Source organism: Coenobita brevimanus, chromosome 68 (genome assembly GCF_032717465.1).
Source record: "Coenobita brevimanus isolate Jiangsu-jjx chromosome 68, ASM3271746v2, whole genome shotgun sequence".
Lineage (NCBI taxonomy): Eukaryota > Metazoa > Arthropoda > Malacostraca > Decapoda > Coenobitidae > Coenobita > Coenobita brevimanus.
The window spans coordinates 9,692,531-9,714,770 of record NC_137021.1 but is presented as its reverse complement, the minus strand read 5'-3'; the positions used below and the strand labels follow the sequence as shown (position 1 = coordinate 9,714,770).

General features: G+C 39.5%; 1 protein-coding gene across 1 annotated transcript in view; it reads left to right on the top strand.

Annotated features, from left to right (window-relative positions):
* The window catches only part of Mcm5 (Minichromosome maintenance 5), a 32,987-nt gene continuing 10,747 nt past the window's right edge, over positions 1 to 22,240 (top strand). Inside the window, exons 1-9 of the mRNA XM_080277086.1 lie at positions 1 to 196; positions 1,866 to 1,992; positions 4,805 to 4,933; positions 5,584 to 5,756; positions 8,596 to 8,751; positions 16,509 to 16,590; positions 17,805 to 18,245; positions 19,882 to 20,199; positions 21,346 to 21,461. Coding sequence (XP_080133212.1) covers positions 42 to 196; positions 1,866 to 1,992; positions 4,805 to 4,933; positions 5,584 to 5,756; positions 8,596 to 8,751; positions 16,509 to 16,590; positions 17,805 to 18,245; positions 19,882 to 20,199; positions 21,346 to 21,461 — 1,697 coding nt within the window. The 5' untranslated portion in view covers positions 1 to 41. The remainder of the gene's footprint in view (positions 197 to 1,865; positions 1,993 to 4,804; positions 4,934 to 5,583; positions 5,757 to 8,595; positions 8,752 to 16,508; positions 16,591 to 17,804; positions 18,246 to 19,881; positions 20,200 to 21,345; positions 21,462 to 22,240) is intronic.

Here is a 22,240-nt window from a genome sequence, read left to right as displayed (position 1 = left end):
AGAGACTTGTACCGAGGGACGTGTATAATTAAAGTGCAATAATGGAAGGTTTTGATGATCCCGGAATCTTCTTTTCCGACAACTTCTCATCTGAGGATCAGCAAGATCAGAATCAAATCAATTTACAAGCTGTAAAGAAGAAGTTTAGGGAGTTTTTGAGGGAGTTCCATGAAGGCAACTTCCATTACAAGTACAGGTAAGGTTTTGTAGGATGCAATTTTGTATAAGTAATGCACGTGTATTTTATGGCCTGTAATATTGTTCTCGCATTGATGGTCATGGCAAAGAGTAACCCCGATGATATTTAGCATTTTACCAATAGTACTTAAAGAACCAGCCACACCTTAGGATGGGGTGAGAGAAATACAAATTTACTGAAAATTATGAGGACAGCTGCGATATTTCCAAATTTCGTATTGGAATGAGTTTACTGGTATTTGTAGATTAACATAGTTTATATAATGGGCTTTTTTAATGTTTGGGTAAACATATGCTTTATTTCAGGCAGCTGAAGGACCATACCAATTCATTTCATATTCCCTCAGTTTGTTTTTTGTATTTTTCTTATTTTTTAGGATGGTAAATTACCTTTACTGAAAAATTTTCCAATTTTTATCGTTGCATTCCTTAAGCTGTACCAGCAGTTGTTTGTTTCCGACATACTGGAATGCCAGAAGAAGACCTATAAACTTTTTCCTTACCGTAGATGCCTTGAACTGCAAGAGGAAAACATAAGATCCATAGCATTACAACAGCCATTCAACGAAGATCAAGATATTATCATAGAGTTCCTCCTTAGTTCGGATGGGCTAGAAGAATAAAAAGGAGACTTTACCAGATGTGGAGAAAAAGAGAAATAAAAATAAAAATATCAAATCCAGACAGCTAAAAATTAAACACAAGAAAAACAACAGACCAAGAAGTTGGAAGGTGCCATTGAAAAGGCAACACCTCCGACAGTCATTATATCACATTGCATGGAAGAATCTTGATGTACTCAAAGATGGATTTTGTTTCCCAACATCTCTGCCAGATGCTTAGTTAGGTTGGGTTAGGTTAGATTACATTAAATTATTAGGTACAGTTAAGCTAGGTTAGGGTAGGTTTAGTTAAACACTTAGGTTAGGACAGTCTGGTCTGCCATTATACATATGAATCAAATGAGTTGACAATGGAACGTAGCTAAAAATGAGGGAACGTTTTGCATGAAACATTCATTTATCACCCTAGAAATGATAAGAAAAGTATAATAGACTATCAGGAAGAAGAAGAACTGATTTGGTAAGGTGCTTCTGTTGCCTCAAATAAAGTGCGGGGACAGAGTGGCACAGTGGTAGAGCGTTGAACCCGTGACCGGGGGTCGTGAGTTCAAGCCATGTCCAGTAGCTGCCATGCTGGGAGGAATAGCTCCCTCCTGTCACCTAGCTTGGTTATATGATCTACCGGTAATAAGGTTTAGCTTGTTGTGCATTCAGGCCACACCCGGTAGCTGCCATGACAGGAGAAGTAACGCCCTCCTGTCACCTAGCTGGGCTATATGATTTAATGAGGTCTATCTCGGGGGGGGGGGACATTTCCCTTTCCCTCAAAGTGTATGTTTACCAGTGTTTGTAAAGTTTTTAGATAGGGGGTTATGTTATTGTGTTTCATCCTGTTTAACTTAGTAGATTTAATGGAATATCAAGTGTTCTGTTTTATTTTGCTGCACTGTATTTTACTGATCTATATCATTTCTGTATGGATGTCTCATTTCGTAAACAAATATTTAGCGTATGATCACACCTACCGTTGCCATCCGATGGCATAGGTAGGTGTGATCACAACAGAAATGATCTTGTACGCTAATTTACCCAAGCTTCTTTCAGGGATTTACTGAGGCGTCAGTACAGTCTACGGCAGTACCACTTGGAAGTCAGTCTTGAGGATGTGTCCAGCTTTGATGAAACATTGGCAGACAAGCTCAAGAAGGCACCCACAGAGCACTTACCTATAGTGAGTTATGGTAGTGGCCACGCTACCTTTTTTTTTTTATGTAAGCCACTTAAAGATTTACAGATATGTAGACTTGTTCAAAGGAATATCCATGGTGAAGAAACATGTGCATCTCATTGATCACTGGAGGTCAGTAGCTAGGTGCAGCTGTGCTAGGCAGGTTCACTGTTAATTTTCCAGATAAATAACTCATCTTGATCATTCCATGCCCAGAATTTGATTGGAAACCATATGGCCTTTGTTGTCTTGAAGATTTTTCATACTAACATGTTTTATTGCCCCCGTGTAGAGTACAGCTCTCATGTGTGGGGAGGTTTCACACATACAACTCTTCTCAACAAGGTGGAATCAAAGGCTTTTCGTCTCTAACTCTCCTCTTTTAATGGTTCCCTTCAACCTCTGGCTGGTAGTATCAATCCACCTCTTTTCCCTTCTCGCGAAGCATCTGTGTGAAGAGGCTCTTCCAAGTTTGCTACCTTTAAACCTCAGCTGTACAGCCTTTTCCAAGAAGGAGACTGTGGAAAGGGAGAGAAATCGTGAGATTGGTTCGTCAGAGGAGCACCAGTTTGCCGTCATTTGTTTTCTGTTTACTCTCATGTGATATGTTGCTAAAATAATATGCTATATCTGGTAAATCATGTGTCTGAATCAGTCCAAAGGTAGGAAATAGTTTTAATACTTGATAACAGTACTTAACACTTGAGAGGGGGTTCAATGGTGATTAGGGTTACAGCAGTTAGAATTTAGTGGTTTTATTTGGTGATTCAGTTAGCAGGTAGGTTAGAAATAGGTTAGGTCAGGTCAGGTTATCTAACAGATTTGTACACCATTCCACTTTTCATTACTGTTTTCAAAATGATAAGCATGTGGTAGAATTTAAGGCCATTTTAGGATTATGGCAGTTAGAATTTAGCATTGACCACCGTAATCCTAACCACGGGCAGGATTACAGCAGCTAGAAGTTAATGGTTTTGTTCGGTGGTTCAGTTAGGTTAGAAGTAGGTCAGATCAGGTTAGGTTAGGTTAATACCACTACAATTCAGCTTAAAGTGCTAGAATTTAGTGGTTATGTTTGGTTAGTCAGCTGTGTTAGAAATAGGTTAGGTTATTTAGTTTAAGTTATGACTACCATAAAAAGGAAGTGATTAGGATTATGGCAGCTAGAATTTAGCGGTGACGGCAGCTGTCCTAACCACGGCCTTAAATTATACCATGTGCTTGCCTTTCTGAAGACAGTAATGAAATGTGGATTGGTGTACAAATCAGTTAAAGTGCTCTAGGAAATAAGCGGTGCGTTGCCTGGATCACCACAGTATGAGATATATATCATGGGAATGGTAGAAGTCAACATTGGGCTGTGTTCATGTAGCAGTAGTTTGATCATAAAAGTGTGACACCAGTCTTCTAAAAATCCATAAATAAAGAAGGTATCACACACAAAAAAATGATAAAACATTTAAGAAAAGTGCAAATGCATTTTGTGAATGTAGGCAATAACTAGTTATATGAATATGGTGTCAATTTAAAACATACAAAGATATTTGCAAAGAGACGGGTGATGGTCCTGCTTCATGTTCCAGTACTTTTAACACAAGACAGACTCCCTTCGCGTGCCGTAAGATAAACCTCTCCACTTTAAAACTATGGCTGGAGCGACGAAGAAGTTGCTTGTGAGGAGGGGTTGTTTAATACTACCAGCCTCTGTCTCTTTGCCACACTGTTACATCTTCATCACATTTCTGTCGCAGTTCAATGGTCACTGCTCCTCTGAACTGTCTGCTTGCATCCCTCCACCTTTACGACGGGTGCGTAGAGCACCCGTCTAGCAATGAACTCACGTTCATTTTCTATCCAACTCTAATGCAAGAGTTAACCGTTACTCTCAGTCTTTCATGTATCCATCAGGCCAACTCTGGAACTGTCTCCCTATGTCTGTACTTCCTACTGCCTATGATCTTCAGTCTTCCAAATGCAGTGTGTCCAGGCATCTTCAAGTGAACAGATCTTGAAGTTGTCTCTCTGTTGTTTTGTTTTTCTTGGAGAGAGCACTTTGTGGGTTCCTGGCCTTTGGTTTCTCCATCCTTGCATAAAGTATATGATATATATATATATATATGTACTGTATATATACAATAATACCTCGATATATGAGACCCCTAGATGCGATACTCCAGCTTAATGATGGGGGTAGAAATTGCACCAAATCCAGCCTAACGATGGCCAAACCCCAGTTTAACGATGGGTTTTGGTTTTTTGCTGATTTTGATGATATTTTAGACTAAAATTGTATGCTTAGGTTGATTCATAAACTGTTTTTAAACTTCAGTTAATGTGTTTTAGCCATAGGTTGGGTAAACATTGTCATTTTGGGGTACAGTTTAATAAGCTCGATTTTTTCCAAATTTATATTTGACGATATTCAGATCTGATTTGTTGGTTTAGTGAGTTATTTATGGGTGTTAGGCATAGATTAGCTTCCTTGACAGCCTTTAGGCCATTGAGATTGCCATTATACCTGTTTTTGGGCTCATCTGGGTGAGTTTTGGACTTGGTGTGGGGGGAAACCCAAGGCTGGTAAACGGTCCACGTTGAAATACATGTTAAAAGTACCCTGAAATATGTTACCCCGCCTAACGATGGGGTTTTACTTAACCAATTAGATCATTAAACTGGCATATGCCTGTATATATATATATATATATATATATATATATATATATATATATATATATATACATACTGTATATATACATGTATCTGTACTGGTAAATAAATGTAAAAGTTTTCCTGACTAATTTTTTCATATTTATAGTTTGAGGAAGCAGCAAATGAGGTTGCAGATGAGTTGACAGCTCCACGGCCATTTGGTGAAGAGATCATAGAAAATATCCAAATTACCCTCACATCTGCCTCACACCCGATCGGTGTTAGAAATCTACAGGTGAGTATTCAATAGGTGGGTTGAATCCTCCTCTCTTCCTAGCCAGTATGGAAGAATTTAGACATTGCAGGTAAAGGTTGCACCCCTATTATGAATTGTTATTTATGAATTGCTGTACCCCGTACTTGTTAGTACAGTAATACAATAACTATTTTGTGGATAATATATATAAATATTGGTGAGGTTGAAATGTGACATTAGCTTGAAAGTTAGTGAGTGGGTGTATGACTTTTCATAGACTCTTCTTAAGTACCATACTTAACATTTTCCTCTGCTGGTTTCTGAAGCATATCTAATCAGTGTTGTGGAAAACTGAGTGATGATGGCAAGGTATTCCCACTGGAATTTCCTAACCTGCCAAGCACTTGATCTGATTTTATCATTTTAAAGAAATTAAAAAATAAATTAGGCATTCTGAATTACATATTATAGCTGTAGTGATCAGAATGCTCTTCCTGAATGATATCCCAGCTGTGCATTGTGTTTTGAATCCAGGGAGGTTTACCAGTCATTATGCCAACCAGAGGAATAGACTTTATCTGCTTACTATACTGAACTGCAGTAGCCTTGCTACTGGCTCTTACTCTATTGAGAAGTTACTGTGGAATTTGTTGTTGCTCTTCCTGTTCCTAACTCCTGTTATTTTATAGTCAGAGGATGTGAGCCGACTGGTGAAGGTGGCAGGAATTGTGGTGGCTGCATCAGGAGTGAAAGCAAAAGCACTGACACTGACTATTCAGTGCCGCTCTTGCCAGGCCACTATCAACAACTTGCCTGTTAAACCTGGACTTGAAGGTTATCAGCTACCCAGGAAGTGTAACACGTAAGTTAGTTTTCCTTTGTTTAGTGAGTAAGGTCTTGGTGTAAACCGGAAAACATGTGGTGTCCCTTGTGAGTAGATCCTTTCATGGATATTCAGTGTTATTTTATAAAAGTGTTGTAGAGGATTTTAGTTTACACCAGCACCTCAGTATTCATTAGATTAACATCCATGAGTTCACCTGTGTGCAAGATAGCTTGAGGAGTTCAGAATTATCAGTAGAGAAAAGTGAATGTTTCAAAAAGTGCCCCAAGTGAAGGTGCTGTTTGCATCATGGTATGTGTAACACCTTTCTTGAATTGTACATGGTTTCTTAGTCTTAGCCTGGAGTCATGTAGGTGTTGCATAGTAATGCAAAGTTAATGTATGTGTGGTCGTTGATGCTGCAATGGATGTGATGTCAGTGAAATAGTGTATAGAGTGAGAGTCCTGTAGAGTATGTGCATATTAGTGTGGATGTATATATGCACATTCTCTACATAGCAGTGCAAGGGTGTGTATGCACGGTCGTTATTGCTGCAGTGGGTGTGAAAGTGTGTCAGATGAATTATTCCTTTAGAGAATGTGCATGTGTTCGCATTTGCCACACAGTAATATGAGTGTGTTTATGGTGGGGTTGGGGGGGTCATTTTGTCAGTGAAACTGTGTTGGGTGAATGAGTGAGGGAACCAGCACCACCAAACATTCTGTGTAAAATGTGCACTGTCTTGCAGTAGCATATTTCACTGAAGCCCCAAGATAAAAGATGATATAACACCAGTGTTTAGCAGTTGATGGAACATTGTATTGGTGGTTGTATATAGGTGAGGATGTGAGAAGGGACAGCACTTGCTTGTGTACTGTACTTTTGCCTCTGGTGGCTCTCAGCCGAGTAGTATTGCAATATTTTTACTTTCCCAGTAACAAAACTTGTATGCCTCGGTTACAATCATGTAATACACTCAATTACTACTTTGATGATAGTACAATGGAGTATAAAGAAATTCATTTTTTCATTATAGAATTCCTTGTGGATAAATATCGAAAATGTAAGGTTTAGAAATGTTACACTGCTGCAAATATTCAGCTTCATTACAATGAGGATGTTATTCTAAATGTTCTGTTTGTATGATTTTTCAGAATAGAGGGTTAAATGTAGCTTTCATTAACCCCTGTACATCCTCAGGTCTGTTCAGAGGCAAGAAGTATATTGCATATTTTTTCACCTGACATTATAAACAGTATTTATAAATCCTTATCCTCTTAGCTACTACCGGTATATTTTCTTTGTGAACGATGTTTTTATTAACAGTAATTTATATCCCCTAGTATGTGCTCTTTTTCATGTTAGATCAGTAATATCACTTGTTTTTAAGCCTGTGATTTACATTGCTTAATACTTGAAAAATTTTGTAAATTTTAGAACCCAAATGTAGTTGACTTTGTGGGAGGCCATCTGAGAAAAATAAGAAAGGGGGATAACTGAAGACGATCATGTGGCCAATACTTGGCAACTCCTCTGAAGGGTGTGACGACTGCTAAAATAAGCTAAAGGTAGCAAATGAGTTATTTACAAAATTCTGCATTTATGAGGGTTTAAGAAACATACCTCCTGCAAATGTTGAGGTGCTGGAGTATGCACAAATTTTCTTAAATGTGGGACTGGCAATGTGATGTGAGTATGGGGTGGTTACCATGGTTTTAGTGGAGTTGCCCCACCTTGCAGTGACCATCCTTCAATCCTGCCACAATCCCTGAAGCATACAGTATATTATATTTTGTGTTCTCCACACTAGCTTAGAAAGCACCTTGATGGGTATCAGTGATAAAGATAAGCATTTGATTTAATTAGCATAATGTCAAAGTTAATGGACATGTTGCCAGAATTTAAGAATTTTGTATTCCTGAGAACAAAAATAAAATGATGGATACGAATGTTAACTTAGGTAACCAGTTATTAATAATATTTGAGAAAAGACATATGGATCATTCTACCAGAAAAATAGACAGTTGCATGTGTGGTGTTATGGAGGGGTAGATTGAGATGAGCAAAGATAGAGAGATCGTTTGGGCATGTCAAGAGGATGGAGGGTGATATTTGGTTGTGGAAGGTGAATGTTACGGGTAGGGGTGCAAGTGGCAGACTGAAAAGACGTGGGACGAGGTCATAGAATGTGACCTCAGGAATAAGGGACTGAAGAGGGAGGCTGCCATTAGGTGATCAAGGTTGATGCATGGAAGTATGTTGGAGCCTCTGTAAATGATACAATACCTGATTTTGTGGTTGTTTGGGTGAATTATTTCCTCACAAAAGTTATTTGAATTGGAGATGAGTGAAAATTTTGTTGCTAAGGCTGGATAGTCTCTTTATGTGTTTCCAAAAAGCACCTCTGGTTATCCATTCCCAGTAATTGAGGTTCACCCTGTGATATGAAGTGGATATAAGTTATCTCCTTTAACCAACACAGCACAGTTATTGTTTGTTTATATTTAATAATTCTTCCTGTGGAAAATTTTATTCAGCTTATGAAGAATCCAATGGGGCCAATGGGTTAAGCATTTATGATTACCCATGAAGCAGTTTTTAATGCTAACACTTTGTAGTATAGTAAGAGATGTCTAGGAAAATTGTCTCCAGGCTGCTTTTTCCTGGTTGTTTCTTATTCTCTTGTCATGGTTCTTCTCTTCATTCCCCATTTTTTATCTTGTAATGTTTCTCCATTCTCTAACACTTAAAAGGATGACCTTTCACATCTGTCAGTTTTTGAAGACTTTTTCAAGATATGCCATATTAATGGAGAGTATGGTAATGCCCTTAATCTTCAAAATATTCCTTTTTGTTGTATTACACTTAATCTTCCAGGGAGCAAGCAGGGCGCCCTAAGTGTCCCCTGGACCCCTACTTCATAATGCCGGACAAGTGCACATGTGTTGACTACCAGGTGCTGAAGTTGCAGGAAGTGCCTGAGAATCTGCCCCAGGGAGAAATGCCACGCCATCTTCAGCTGTATGTAGACAGGTCAGTGGAGTACATGATTTTTTGTTAGAAGAGGTATTGGTAATTAGTATGCCTTTCGAAATATTAGTAAAATATTAATTCAGTAGATTATTATGTCCCTCCCCTCCCCATGACCTTACTGTGATATCCTCATTTATTCATTGATGAGTTTGGGCTGTGTTCGAGTTAGGGTGAAATTCTGTGCCCATTTTCACCATACTGTAGCACCCATACATCTCACACCAAGCTTTGCCATTGCTAATAATGCACCCCAAATTCCCAGAGTTGAGTTGATGTCTGTTGTTTGTGCTGTTATTGTATTGCAGCTAGTACAGGGAAGATACAGAGGATATAAGGATTGGGATGGTTTCTGTGTGATTATACACAACAAAAGGAATTGGTTGTCCTCAAAAGATTATTGCAGTTTTTGAAATTTTGGGTTTTTGTCGAACGTGGTCGTTAGTGCTGTAGCCAAATTGATATAGCTACTGTATCACCAGCTTTTGCATTTTTGCCGATACTGAACTGATACCAATATTTGCCCTCTGTGTTCGGAAATTGTATATGAAAAACAGTGCTGATGCACATTCCATTATTTTCTTTTTCGGGATTTTGAGAATCAGTGACAGTAACCTGTTTGTGTATGTTATTGTTGATTATGTGCACAGTGCTATGTAGCTTAACCCTTAAATTACAAAAAAAAAAAAAAAAAAAAAAAAAAAAAAATAGATACCCTATGAAATGGGGGGGGGGGATGATTTTTAACCACATTCACATAGGTGAGGCTTTAATGACAAGTGCCCAAGTATCAGTCCTATATCTGTAGCCAGACTTCAGCTCATTTGAAGGGGCTTAAAATACAGCACAAAAGAAGTAAAATAGTATGACAAATGTATACTATTTATCTTTCCAAAAATGATATAGTACAGCAATGCCAAAATTGATCAAGTACAGCAGTGCACTGAATTAGTGAAGATCGTGTAAATCATGTATCGTATTGGCAGGTGCCACTTCAGTACCCTTTGGTCACAATTCACATATCAGCCCCAGTTTACGTCATGCTATGAAATGTTTGAAAGCAGTCGAAATATATAAAATAACACCTAATAGTATGGTAGTCATCGACTATTACAGCTTTATCGCCTCTTCAGTGCCATTTCAGTATCGCCACAGAGTACAGTACTTCACAACAGCCAGAAATGTACCTATATTGCCTATAAAAATAACCAAATGGTGGGAAAAGTGTTCAAATTATGTCATGTATCCACTCACTTGATGTAGTGCTGCTCTCGGGTGTCTGCCCTTTCCTCTACTCCATCCTTCTTTCCATCCATCCTCTTCTGTCTTTCTTTCCTTCATTCTTTCCTCTTTCTTCTGCTTGCAGGTGACTTTACACTCTCTCTTGTGTCTTTCTTTCCTTCATTCTTTCCTCTTTCTTCTGCCTGTGGGTGACTCTGCACTGAGTAACAAGCCAAATGGTTTCCCGTACACCAGGAAACTATTTACTATGCTGGGTGGTAACCATATAACCAAATTTTGGCTCCTGGTGGTTTAGTGGGTAATAAAGGTGCTCCAGTCAGATTGAGCCGGTGATGGTTTATATCCAAGGGGTGGTTGGGGTTTATGGCTCCTGTAACGCCACTCAGGGATGAGTGAGGCTGGTCACTCTCATCTTAAATGCTAGGACCAACTTTCCTAGCCCCGGGCTCCTACGCTCCTCATGGAGCAACGTAGGATTAGATGATGGATGGATACGGTATAATAGTCTTCTTGCACATCAGTACCTCTGTGAGTAAGTGGACTGATGATTGGATATGTACAAAAAGAAATGGAATAGGTATGATAACAGATAACTTGAAAATGGAACAGAAATAATCCAGAAAGATAAGTGGATAAAGGCAATTGGATAAAGTGGGCATTTGTAAGTGGCAATATATATATATATATATATATATATATATATATATGTGTGTGTGTGTGTGTGTGTGTGTATGTATGTATGTATGTAGATAGATAGATATATGACTATTGGATATAATTATGTGAAGCTACAGAACGTGGTGAATGTTTTTGGCGTATCAGATTGAACCAGGATTCCGGGGGCTTGAATGGTGAGTGAATGGAAGTGTGGCCCATTGGATTGGGCAAATTTGGGCTGTCTGGACGTTGCTACTCCTCACCCTGCCCTGGGGTGGAAAAGGAGGTCCAGATGATGATGATAAACTGTAAATATTCATTTTAGTTTCCATGTAAAATGAATACACAGAGCATTTACTGTTAGGTAGAATTCATCCATGTGGGTGAAGTGGATGGTGGAGGGTGTGGTGGCGGAGGCAGAGAGAATTACAGAAAACATGAATTTGACAGCTGGTGCCTGGCTCCATACAGCGATGATTAGTCAAGTCAAACACTTACTCACTCTCTCTAATCATCATGTTTATGCTCAGTAAATTCATCCTCCCTTATTATGCTTTGTAACTGCAAATTATCTACGGTTTCTTATAACGTTGAGACTTGTGGTTACTGGGGCATTTCACTGACATTGGTCACTTATTTTGATAGCTTATTATTTACTTGAGCTCTTCTAAATACACTGCAACACTTATTTTAGGTTTGTTGATGTGTAGCACCAATTTTGTACTGAAATGAAGGGAATGAATAAGTAAATGGAGTAGTGGTGGGAAGGAAAAGTGTGTACATGTTTGACAGCACCCACTACCTAGTGTCTGAAACTAGTTAGTGGCAGGACAGCATTCTCACAGTCTTGCTCCTCCATGTCATATGGCTGTGACGCTTATCTTCTTTATTGTTAGTCATTTACACTAGCATCTGTATTGTAAAAATCACATTCATTATCACAACTCACACATTTAGCAAGCTTTTCATACATGCAACCCACTAATAGCAGGCAGGTGTAAAGGAGATTGGGAGACACACGATTCACAAGGAGGGTTTTATGCCTCCACTGTAGCCATCCAGGCACTGATAATGACTGAAGAGTGTGGGAAAGAGAACACATTGATAGTAGATTTAAGGTTAATGAATGACTATAGTCGGCCTTGCGCCCGTAAGCGCCTGTGGTGTGGCTCGCACCTGTTTACAATGGTGCCACGTTTCCTCAACTTGCGATGTGAAACGGAAGCTATTTATGTACAAGGCATCACAAATTCGATAAATTCAGATGAATAAAACTTACACTTGTGTATTTTGATGGATGAATCAACAGTAATCTTATTATGCATAAAATATTTATACAGTAACACAGAAACATGGCATACATATTGTACAGTGTTGCTAAAAGATATTGTAGTCACTTTTAATGGTTTTTAGCGTAGTTTTAGGGTGGGTAATAATATCACAGTTATGGATATAAGATAATGAGCCTGAAAAAAGAAGAAATATGCCAATATCCAAAGTAAAAGAAATAATTCATGTAATTCTTGTGAGTGGCAATACTTACACACCCAGGAGAGAGAGAGGTCTGTCACTGCCTTCTTTGTATTCATTTGTTCCTTTGTACATACTGCACACACTGATATACATTGTTCCTATTGATGCACATATATCTATACACGTAATTTCTCTCTCTCTCTCTCTTCTAATACTGACCACGTGGTAGGTGAATCCAGCCCCCCCTTCCCCTTCCCTCCCTTCTTAATCCCTCCTGGGTGTCTCAGGTCAAATCCCCCTTCACACTTCCCCTCCCCCCTGGACCACCACCCCAACAAACCCACATCCACACTCCCACCCATACCTACACCCACACCCCACTACGTCGGGGTGTATGAATCAGTAACGTAACAAACCTCTCAGCAGACAGTAACTTTGACACTCCATCCACTACTAAATATAACAAAACCAAATTAACAAATGAAAGCACAATTATAAATATCTTATAAAAGAATCAAAAGTACTCAGGGTGGCTCATTTCCCGCCAGGAGAGAGAGAGAGAGAGAGATAACGGTATAGAAAACGTGGCAACACTGTACACAGGTGCGGGCCACACCTCACCCGCAAACAGCCGGGATTCCGACTATAGTACCACAACTTCGTAGGAGAGTTTGCAGGGATGTAATTTTCCTACCGAGGTTCACAGCACTGGCTGGGAAGCAGTGAGTCATTTGCTGAGAAAATTAGTTTTTTATTATATGAATTAAGGTTTCAGTTATGTACCAAACTTACCCTGGTAGTATGTATGTTAGTGTTGAAGCATTTAGTAAGATGTCCAAGGATAAATCTTATAAACAATACATGTAACTACACAAATTTAAGAATTGCAGTACTGTAAATATTGCCAAAAGTTGGGATGAATTTATTCATAGTTGTGTTTCTGTACCCCAAAATGTAATTAATAACATTTTTTAAAGGCTTACAATACTCAAAAATGATGTTTTCCATATCTGACTGATCAGTGCAAGTACTCTTCATGGTAGAAATTAAAAAATTTTCACACTGACTACACACTATAGGAAGGAAGTTTGCAGTTTGATGCCATTGAGGCTGACATATTAACCATAGCCATTATTAAAATCAACACAGACCTTATGTACTTGGTTGTGAGATTTTTTCACGTGTTATCCATCGTTTGTTAGTCTCGTGACATGCCTCTGTTTATCAAGGACTTGCAACCAATGTTCTCAGAGTGTTAAATTATATGAAAGATTGTAATATATCATTACTGAGCAGCCTTACAAGAAAGCTTTTAGCTCAGCTTTAGAGTTTGGCCTGTATGGAAAGCTTCTAACTGTACAACTTGAATTTTATTTATTAATTTTCATCAGGATATTTAGTTCTTTGACTAACATTTTCATGAATAGTGTGCAGCTAATAATTACAATGAAAGGTTAATATGTGATAGGACAAGCTGTGGTTCAGGATTGAGAGATGTAGTTTCCTCTGTTTCCAGCCAGTTCTCATTTTTTCCACTAAATGCTGGTATTTTTCCTAAACTCATGATCAGCTGGTAATTTGCAGTTATTGGTATATTATCAAAGTCACCATGGTGTCACATGGTGGGGGGGGGGGATCCCATTCAGATTCAATTCTGCATGTAAATAAATTCACTCATAACAGAGCTTCGTCTGTACTGTGTGTGTTTTGTATAGCATACTCCTAAGCTACAGTGCACTGCATTGAAGATCAATACCAGTAACTATCTATCTATCTATCTATTGCCAGACGCCTCAATCCCGTTTGGGGTGGCCACAAACAAATCGCCTCCAAGTCGCCCTGTCCCCCGCCATTTCACTCCCCTGCTCCCAACTCACACCCCCCTCTCTCATATACCTCTCCACCCCATCTCTCCATCTCATCCTCGGCCTCCCCCTCCCTCTTTCCCCCTCCACTTCACTTACATACACTCTCTTCGTCAGTCTTTCACCCTCCATCCTCTCCACATGGCCAAACCACCTCAGTGTGTTCCTCATAATGCTTCCTATCACATCCACATCAACACCACAATGCTCCTTTATATCCTCATTCGTCAGCCTGTCTCTCCATGTGACTCCACAGGCTCCTCTCAAATAACTCAATACCAGTAACAAATATTACAATATTGTGAGGATGATTTGGTGTTGATTGCAGAGAATGAAAGGGAGGCGGAGGAAAGGTTTAGGAAGTGGAGAGATGGTATGGGGCAAAAGGGTTTAAGGGTAAATGCAGATAAAACAAAAGTGATGATATCTAGGGTTGGTGGCGGTACTGTCAAAGACGAGGGAGAGTGGCCATGTGCAGTTTGCCACAAGGGCGTGGGAAGTAATTCCATCTTATGCGGTGTGTGTGATAAGTGGGTGCATAAGAGATGTAGTGGTATCAGAGGTAGACTGCGAGATAATGCTGATTTTATGTGTACGGCGTGCCGGGGTGAGCAGGTGGAGATCGTCAGACGTGAAAGGATTGAACTTGCTGGTGAATCTCTTGAGTGTGTGGAAGAGTTTTGTTATTTGGGAGACATGTTGTGTGCTGGAGGTGGGGCTGGAGCTAGCTCTGTGGCTAGGGTGAGAAGTGGTTGGAAGAAGTTTAGGGAGCTCTTGCCTCTCCTGACATTGAGAGGGCTCTCCCTACGTGCTAAGGGGTCTTTGTATGCAGCATGTGTTAGGAGTGTAATGCTGTATGGCAGTGAGACCTGGGCAGTGAAGGAGGAAGACATTCGCCGGCTCAAATGTACAGAAATGACAATGATTAGGTGGATGTGCAGTGCATCCCTGCGTCCAAGGCCTGGAGGGGCTGGGTTTACAATGGAAGAGTTGAGATGTAGGATGGGACTGGAGTGTATTGGTGTTGTGATGAGGAGAGGTAGATTGAGGTGGTTTGGACATGTGGAGAGGATGGGGGGTGATAATTGGGTGGGGAAGGTGAGAAGTGTTAATATTGGGGGTGGGGCTATGAGGGGTAGACCGAGAAAGACATGGGACGAGGTCATTAAGTGTGACCTTAGGGTTAAGGGACTGAACAGGGAGGCTGCAATGGATCGTGCAGCGTGGAGAGCCGCCATTAGGTGACCAAGGCTGACACATGCAAGCATGTTGGAGCCTTTAAAAACGAAACGAAACGAAAATTTATATAAAATATGCTCACGGTTATTACACCACCAACCTCAAACGAAGTCGATGACTTTAACACTGCTAACTGTTAAGTCCAAAGTCAGTATACAATAACTCTATCAGTAATAATTATGGATAAATATGGTGTTTAAAGCTTAGTTTCACAGTTGTGGATATGAGTGTTAGAAAGCTTAATTCATTGTGTTTATTGTAAAGCATAGACACAACCTGATTCCAATACGATACTGATTTTTGGTAAATTTTTCTACTCTCTTCTGCTGCCATTATTAATTGTCCTTTACTTGCCAGCTACAGCACTAGTGGTCATATTCTTAAACCTTAATTCATGTAGGGAAAGGCAACCCCACTATTTTTTATGATAGTTTTTGAAGCACTTGATGATGATGGAAAAGCCTGGTTTTTCTATGTTTTTAACTGCACTGTGGGATTATTGTTAACCTATTATGATTATCTCTTTACCATTGACCCTTGAAAGTAATTTGCTGGTTTTCACACATGGTGTAGCTTCCAGTCCTTGGAAAATATCAGTGCTGGAATTCTTTGAGAGGAAGTGAGGTGTCCTTTTTATTCATGTTGTGTATGTATAATTATCTTCGAGGATGTTGTGTGTTTGACTTCATTTATTCTTTCTGTGGATAGAATCTGCTCATGCAGTTATGTTTTGGCTTGGTTTGCTTCTCATATTAAATGTCGGGACCAACTTGCCTAGTCCTGGGCTCCTACACTTCTTATGGGGCAATTTAGGATTGGATGATGGATGGATGTTTTGTTTCTATCTGTAAAATTATTGGACGGAGCTGCCCAAGAATTGGAGTAATGATTGAGGACCATCAGAGAAACAGTTGCTTAAAGTTTGGGCAGAAAAGGTTGAAGGTCATTTTTTATCCCTTTCATATCAGGTGTCATATATATATATATATATATATATATATATATATATATATATATATATATATATAACTATGGTAGACATTTTCCTCGGAAAATTATGGTCTGTTTTTTGGTGTCGGATATTATATATAAGAAAAATTCTTTATATATCTCAAAACCCCTATGTGTTGGACATCCAGCCAAAAAAAAAAAAAAAATCAGTGCATGGTGTGGTGCAGCCTTGGCAGACGAATGCATTATCTGAGTGCTGTTGTTAGTTTATGGATTCAGTGCTCTACTGAGGCAAGTTATTTGCAGTTTCAATAATTATTTACCATATTGCAGATCCCTGTGTGAACGTGTGGTTCCTGGGAATCGGGTTGTTGTTTTGGGAATATATTCGATTAAGAAAGTTGGGAAATCTAAAGTAAGTACAGTATATGTTTTCTTTACCACTTCTATCGAAAATTTAATATCTTAGTAATTAGATGTTCTTTCATCATTATAAACGATCTTTATTCCACTCTCCTTGCATCAGTAACTGTATGTAGATTATGTGTATATCACTCATCATCATCCAGACCTCCTCTCCCACCCCACGGTGGGGTGAGGTAGGGTCCAGAGAGCTAGATTAAACTTTATGGAAGGAGATACCTGGTTTTTAGTTGAATGAACCACACTCCCATTCACTCACCATTCAAGTCCCCAGAATCCTGGTGCCTCCTGGAAGGTCAAAAAACATTCTACACATAGCTTCACACACACCTGTGATAATCATTCATAAGCTAAGGGTGTGGGGTGAATAAAGTATAATCACTGCATGTGCTAAATATGCATTGATGGTTATGATGTTTGAATTTTAGATTAAAGTATAGCATGGTTCTTAGAATACTGTTTGGTATAAAATTATTTATGTACTTGGTAGATGTTGCAAGATAAGCTAAAATATATGCATCCTTCCTTACTGATATTTTGTACCAACTTGAAGGTGATTTCAAATAAGATATTAGTCCAGTTTGACTACTGGTTCTGTTATAAAACAAATGTAGAGGTGATCACTTTGATATGAATATTGTCATACTTCAGTTGATTAGGCTTAATGTATGCTTGGCCAAATAGCTGCAACTGGTTGTTACTGGCACTCACACAAAATTGTCTCTGAGAAAATGCCCATTATACCCATTTTACTCAAACAGCCTATAATTGCCATTTCTTCATTGTGAATACTCTATTATAGCAATAGATTAAAACTAAGAATATGATGCAGGTCATGAAGAAGTGTTGTGGTATGGATGCAGATGCACAATATGTCTTGTACAGACACAGAACTCTGTGAAGTAAGTTGCACAAAGACAAAACTCAGGGTCAAGTTAAGGTGAATCGCCTATATGGTAGTCAGAAAGTCTGCCCAAGCTCTTTTGTAGCACTTCATTGTACCATACAGTAGTCTAAAGGACAGACATGTATTCCATTTTGCGTCAAGATTCCCCTCAGAAGTGGAGCATTGTTTGCAGCTTGGATTCATGTGAGGGATAGAGAGAGTGTAAGGGGCTTTCCATAATTGCCTATGTAGGTGCTGATTACTGTATATGTTTTCAGAATACCATAATAGTACTGATGCATACCAACTTTGCCCAATAGCAACGAGGGTCACGTGACAAGGTGGCAGTGGGAATCCGAGCACCATATCTGCGAGTGGTAGGCATCCAGACAGACACTGAGGGACGCGGGTATACTTCAGGCTTCACCATCTCAGCTGCTGAGGAGGAAGAGTTCCGTTTGCTGGCCCAGAGTGACAATGTGTATGAGCGTATTTCGAGGAGCATTGCACCTAGCATCTATGGCTCGGAGGACATAAAGAAGTCTACTGCATGTCTGCTTTTTGGTGGGTCTCGCAAGCGCCTTCCTGATGGACTGACGAGGAGAGGAGACATCAACCTATTGCTGCTTGGGGACCCTGGTACAGCAAAGTCTCAGTTGCTTAAGTTTGTGGAGCGAGTGGCACCGATTGCAGTCTATACCTCTGGCAAAGGTTCTTCCGCTGCTGGTCTTACTGCCTCTGTCACCAGGGATCCTGTCTCGGTTGGTTTCTCTTAAAACTTACATGTGGTTTAACAATCATCTGGCATGGTGCTGAAATAAAGTATCTACTGTAGTTGCTCAAATCACAACAGTTAAAGGCTTCAGTATTAACACAGGCTCCTATGACTCGCTCAGCTGGATAAAATTGTCAAACAGTAGCTGGATTAGAATACTAAAGTTATTTTGTCATGAGTTGATATGAAAGCTGTTACTTAGTTTCTGTTATTATTGTTATTTTATTTGCTTGTATTTTTGTAATTATTATTATCTGTTGTTTGTTGGTACAGTATTACAATGGCCTCTCATCCAGTACTGTAATTAGGTCAGACAGCACTGCTGTACTGGACAAATAATAAACCTTATGGGGAAAATTATTTAGATCTTACAAGAGTAATTTAAGGCACAGAAAATTGCTAGCCACAGAACTAGGCTTCAACATGCATGTGTCGGTCTTGGTCACTTCGTAGTTGTGCTCCACACTACTTGATCTCCAGCAGTTTCTTTATTCAATCTTTTTGTAGAGGTCACAAGCATGACTTGTTCCAAGTCTCTTTCTGTCTGGCTGTTGCAGCTTCTCCATCAGTGCACCCATTAGTCATCATGTATCTTCACATGCCCAAAGCATCGCAATCCACACCTTCTCATCACATCGGTAATTCTTTAAGTCCTATCCTTCCTCTCTTCATTAGCAGTCATAATTCCTTTAGGCTTGTCATCTAGGATGTGCTGCACATCCATCTGATAATTCTCAGTTCTACATTTGAGCCTGTGAATATCCTTCTCCATTACTGTCCTAGTCTTACCACCTTTCAGCATCATACTTCTAACACATACTGCATACAAAGACCTCATATCACAGAGGGAGAACCCTGTCAATGTTAGGAGAGACAACAACTCCCCAAACTTTCAACCACTCCATGCTTATTTGATATGGTGGTGATCATCATCCATTCACTTGTTTAATATGGTGATCATCATCATCCACTCACTCGATGCAGTGCTGCCTACTTCTTCCTTAACCTTCATCATTCTGTGTGTCTGCCCTCCTTTCTTCCTGTCACTTTATAGTACTCTTCTTCCTACTTCAAGTAGCTCTACACTGACTGACAAGCCTAATGGCCTCCTGTAACTCAGGAAACCATTTGCAACACTGGGTGGTAACCTTGTAACCAGATAATGGTGTGATGTGGAACCTGCTGTAGTGCCCCTGTGGCATTCATCCAGGAACCAAACAACCAAACTTTTCCCCATGCCTATCTGTCCCAAGACCTGTGAACCACAAGGAAATGTTGGCTCACTGCACGGGATGTCCCTGCAGGGATGGTTGTTTGCATGCAGTTATTGGGTCTGCTCGGCCAGACAGACTGGGGTTGATCAATAACTCAATTTTTAACACTTTTCATTCATGAAAATATTTATTCCTTAACAAGAGAGTTTCATCAAGGGAAGTTGTTTCCGTTCCTTACAAATAATGCTGCTTGAATCTAGCTGCATGCAAATAAGGGTAGCGAAGAATGATGGAGCATTAGTTTGCCATCAGGTCTGATCCTGGCTGGTAAAAATTATTTAATGTATCATACAGTGTTGTATACTGTATTATTATTTTTTTAATTTATTTATTTTTTTTTTTTTTTAGCGTAACTTTGTGATGGAGGGTGGAGCCATGGTACTGGCTGATGGAGGAGTTGTATGCATTGATGAGTTTGACAAGATGCGTCAAGATGACCGTGTTGCTATTCATGAAGCCATGGAACAGCAGACCATCTCTATTGCCAAAGCTGGCATCACCACGACACTCAACTCCCGCTGCTCTGTCATGGCTGCTGCTAACTCGGTGTTTGGCCGTTGGGATGACACAAAAGGCGAAGAGAATATAGATTTCATGCCCACCATCCTCTCCAGATTTGACATGATCTACATTGTAAAGGATGAGCATGACGAACGGAGAGATACGGTAAGCTTATTGTTCCGTATTAGTTTTTTTTTTTTTAATCAGATAAAAGTGTGAACATTGTGCTTGTTGATTAATGTTGCAGTTTTATATATTGATGGAAAGGAGAAATAGAAATATAGCTGAAAAGTAGGTGATTGATTTAAGCAGTGTAGAGAATTGTGGGGCTTGACACACCAACTTACTGATAGAAATTGAATAAAGCAATCTCCTGCCATCCACTTACTTAATTTAGTGGTACTTTCAGGGGAATCGGTATTGAGTGACAGGGCAAATGGTTTCTTGTATCATAAACCATTTACTACCCTTTGTGTTATCCATATAACCAGATATATGCCTGTTGGTCCTAAGGTTGAAACCGTATGTGGCACGAGAGATTACAGGTGAGGGGTGATTGGGGTTTATTGGTCACATAGCACTGCTCAGGGGAAAACGTTAGCCATGCTTGACTCAAGATAGAATCCCCCCCCCCCCCCGTTGGACGTGGTAGATAGTTGAAGATGTGTAAGTGTAATTAGGGAAGTGCTCGGCATTTTAAAGTAAGAGTGGTTAAAATGGTGACACTGGGTCATATAGGCCTGTACTCTGTACACTTAAACTTGGCTTAAAGTAGCCACCTTTATTACTGGACTGAATCATGTTAATCACTAAGAAGTGCTGCTGAAAAGATTTTGAGCTGTAGTGTTGCCTTACTTTCCACTGAGATAAGTGAAATAAGTTGTTGCAGAATTACTCCCCATCAGGTTTAAGATGGGCAGACTATGGTATAAAGAATATTGGAAGAAATGGCTGTTGATAGAACTGCCAATGTGAAATGAAGAAGTTTTAGCATGAACCTGTCCTGTGGTTAAAATGAAGGTATGGTTAAGGGACCAGGTTAATGTGGTTCAGCCACTATATTGAAATGAAGCTGTATGTAGCTGGATGATGATGCTTGTAAGGATTGGTTAACAGATGAGCAGGATATGTTAGCAGTGTGGTACTGTAGAGGGTGTAAAAAGATTTTTTAAAGAATATCCTGCCATGGCATGAAACACAGATGGTGAGAGAGACAGGAGACTTGATGAATGAATTATGGTTTCATGTTTAAATATTATCTTGAATACAGAAAATGGGATGAGTGGATAATGATTGATTTGTATTTTCCAGACTTTGGCAAAGCATGTCATGAATGTTCACTTAAATGCTCTAAGAACTGCAGAGGAGACTCCAGAAGGTGAACTGTCTTTAAAATTTTTGAAGAAATATATCAGCTACTGTAGAAGGTTAGTTCAAGAGGATCTGAGTACCTGTATATTCTTTCATCAGAGTTATATTACTAGTGTGTTGTGGCTGAGTATGACAGTGGCAGAAATGAAGAATGCTGTGAAGTTGAAAAATGGAGAGTGCCAGAGGTTTGAGTATCAGTATCATCTATGCCTTGCTCCCTTTCTGGAGCTCACAGACATGACTGACCCACCAGTATAGTATTTCCAAAATATCAGATCGTTTGGGCATTGTCCCTCACGGGAATTCCTCAACCATCAGCGCTGCCGAATCTATACCAACACACATCTCTCTGTCTCATGTCAGCTATTTACTACTTCTAAGTTAAACTTATGTACAGTATATATGTATATAATTCTCAAATAAGGCTATATAGTGTAAGAAATGTCTGTTGTTTTTAATAATAACAATGACTTTTTATAAATATCACAACACTTGGCAACGTTGCTTTCCAACGCTGTCACGTTTGTAGGTGAGTCAGTGAGGATGGGTCAAGTGTCAATCCTCAGGTCACTTCCACTCTGACTGCCATCAAAAATGGAAGCGCATACCCCTGCTGCTCCTATAGACTTTTTATAGAAATACAGTAAATCTCCGTAAAATGTTGATTTCGTATGCAGAGAGAGAGAGAGACAGACAGTCAGGAGGCTTTTCCTCAAATTCTAATAATTCATAAAACCGTGTAGACTTTTATGGAAATAAATCTACATAAAATGTAGATTATATATGCCGAGAGAGAGAGAGGTAGTGAGCTGGGAGTGATGGTTGTCCCTTGAGC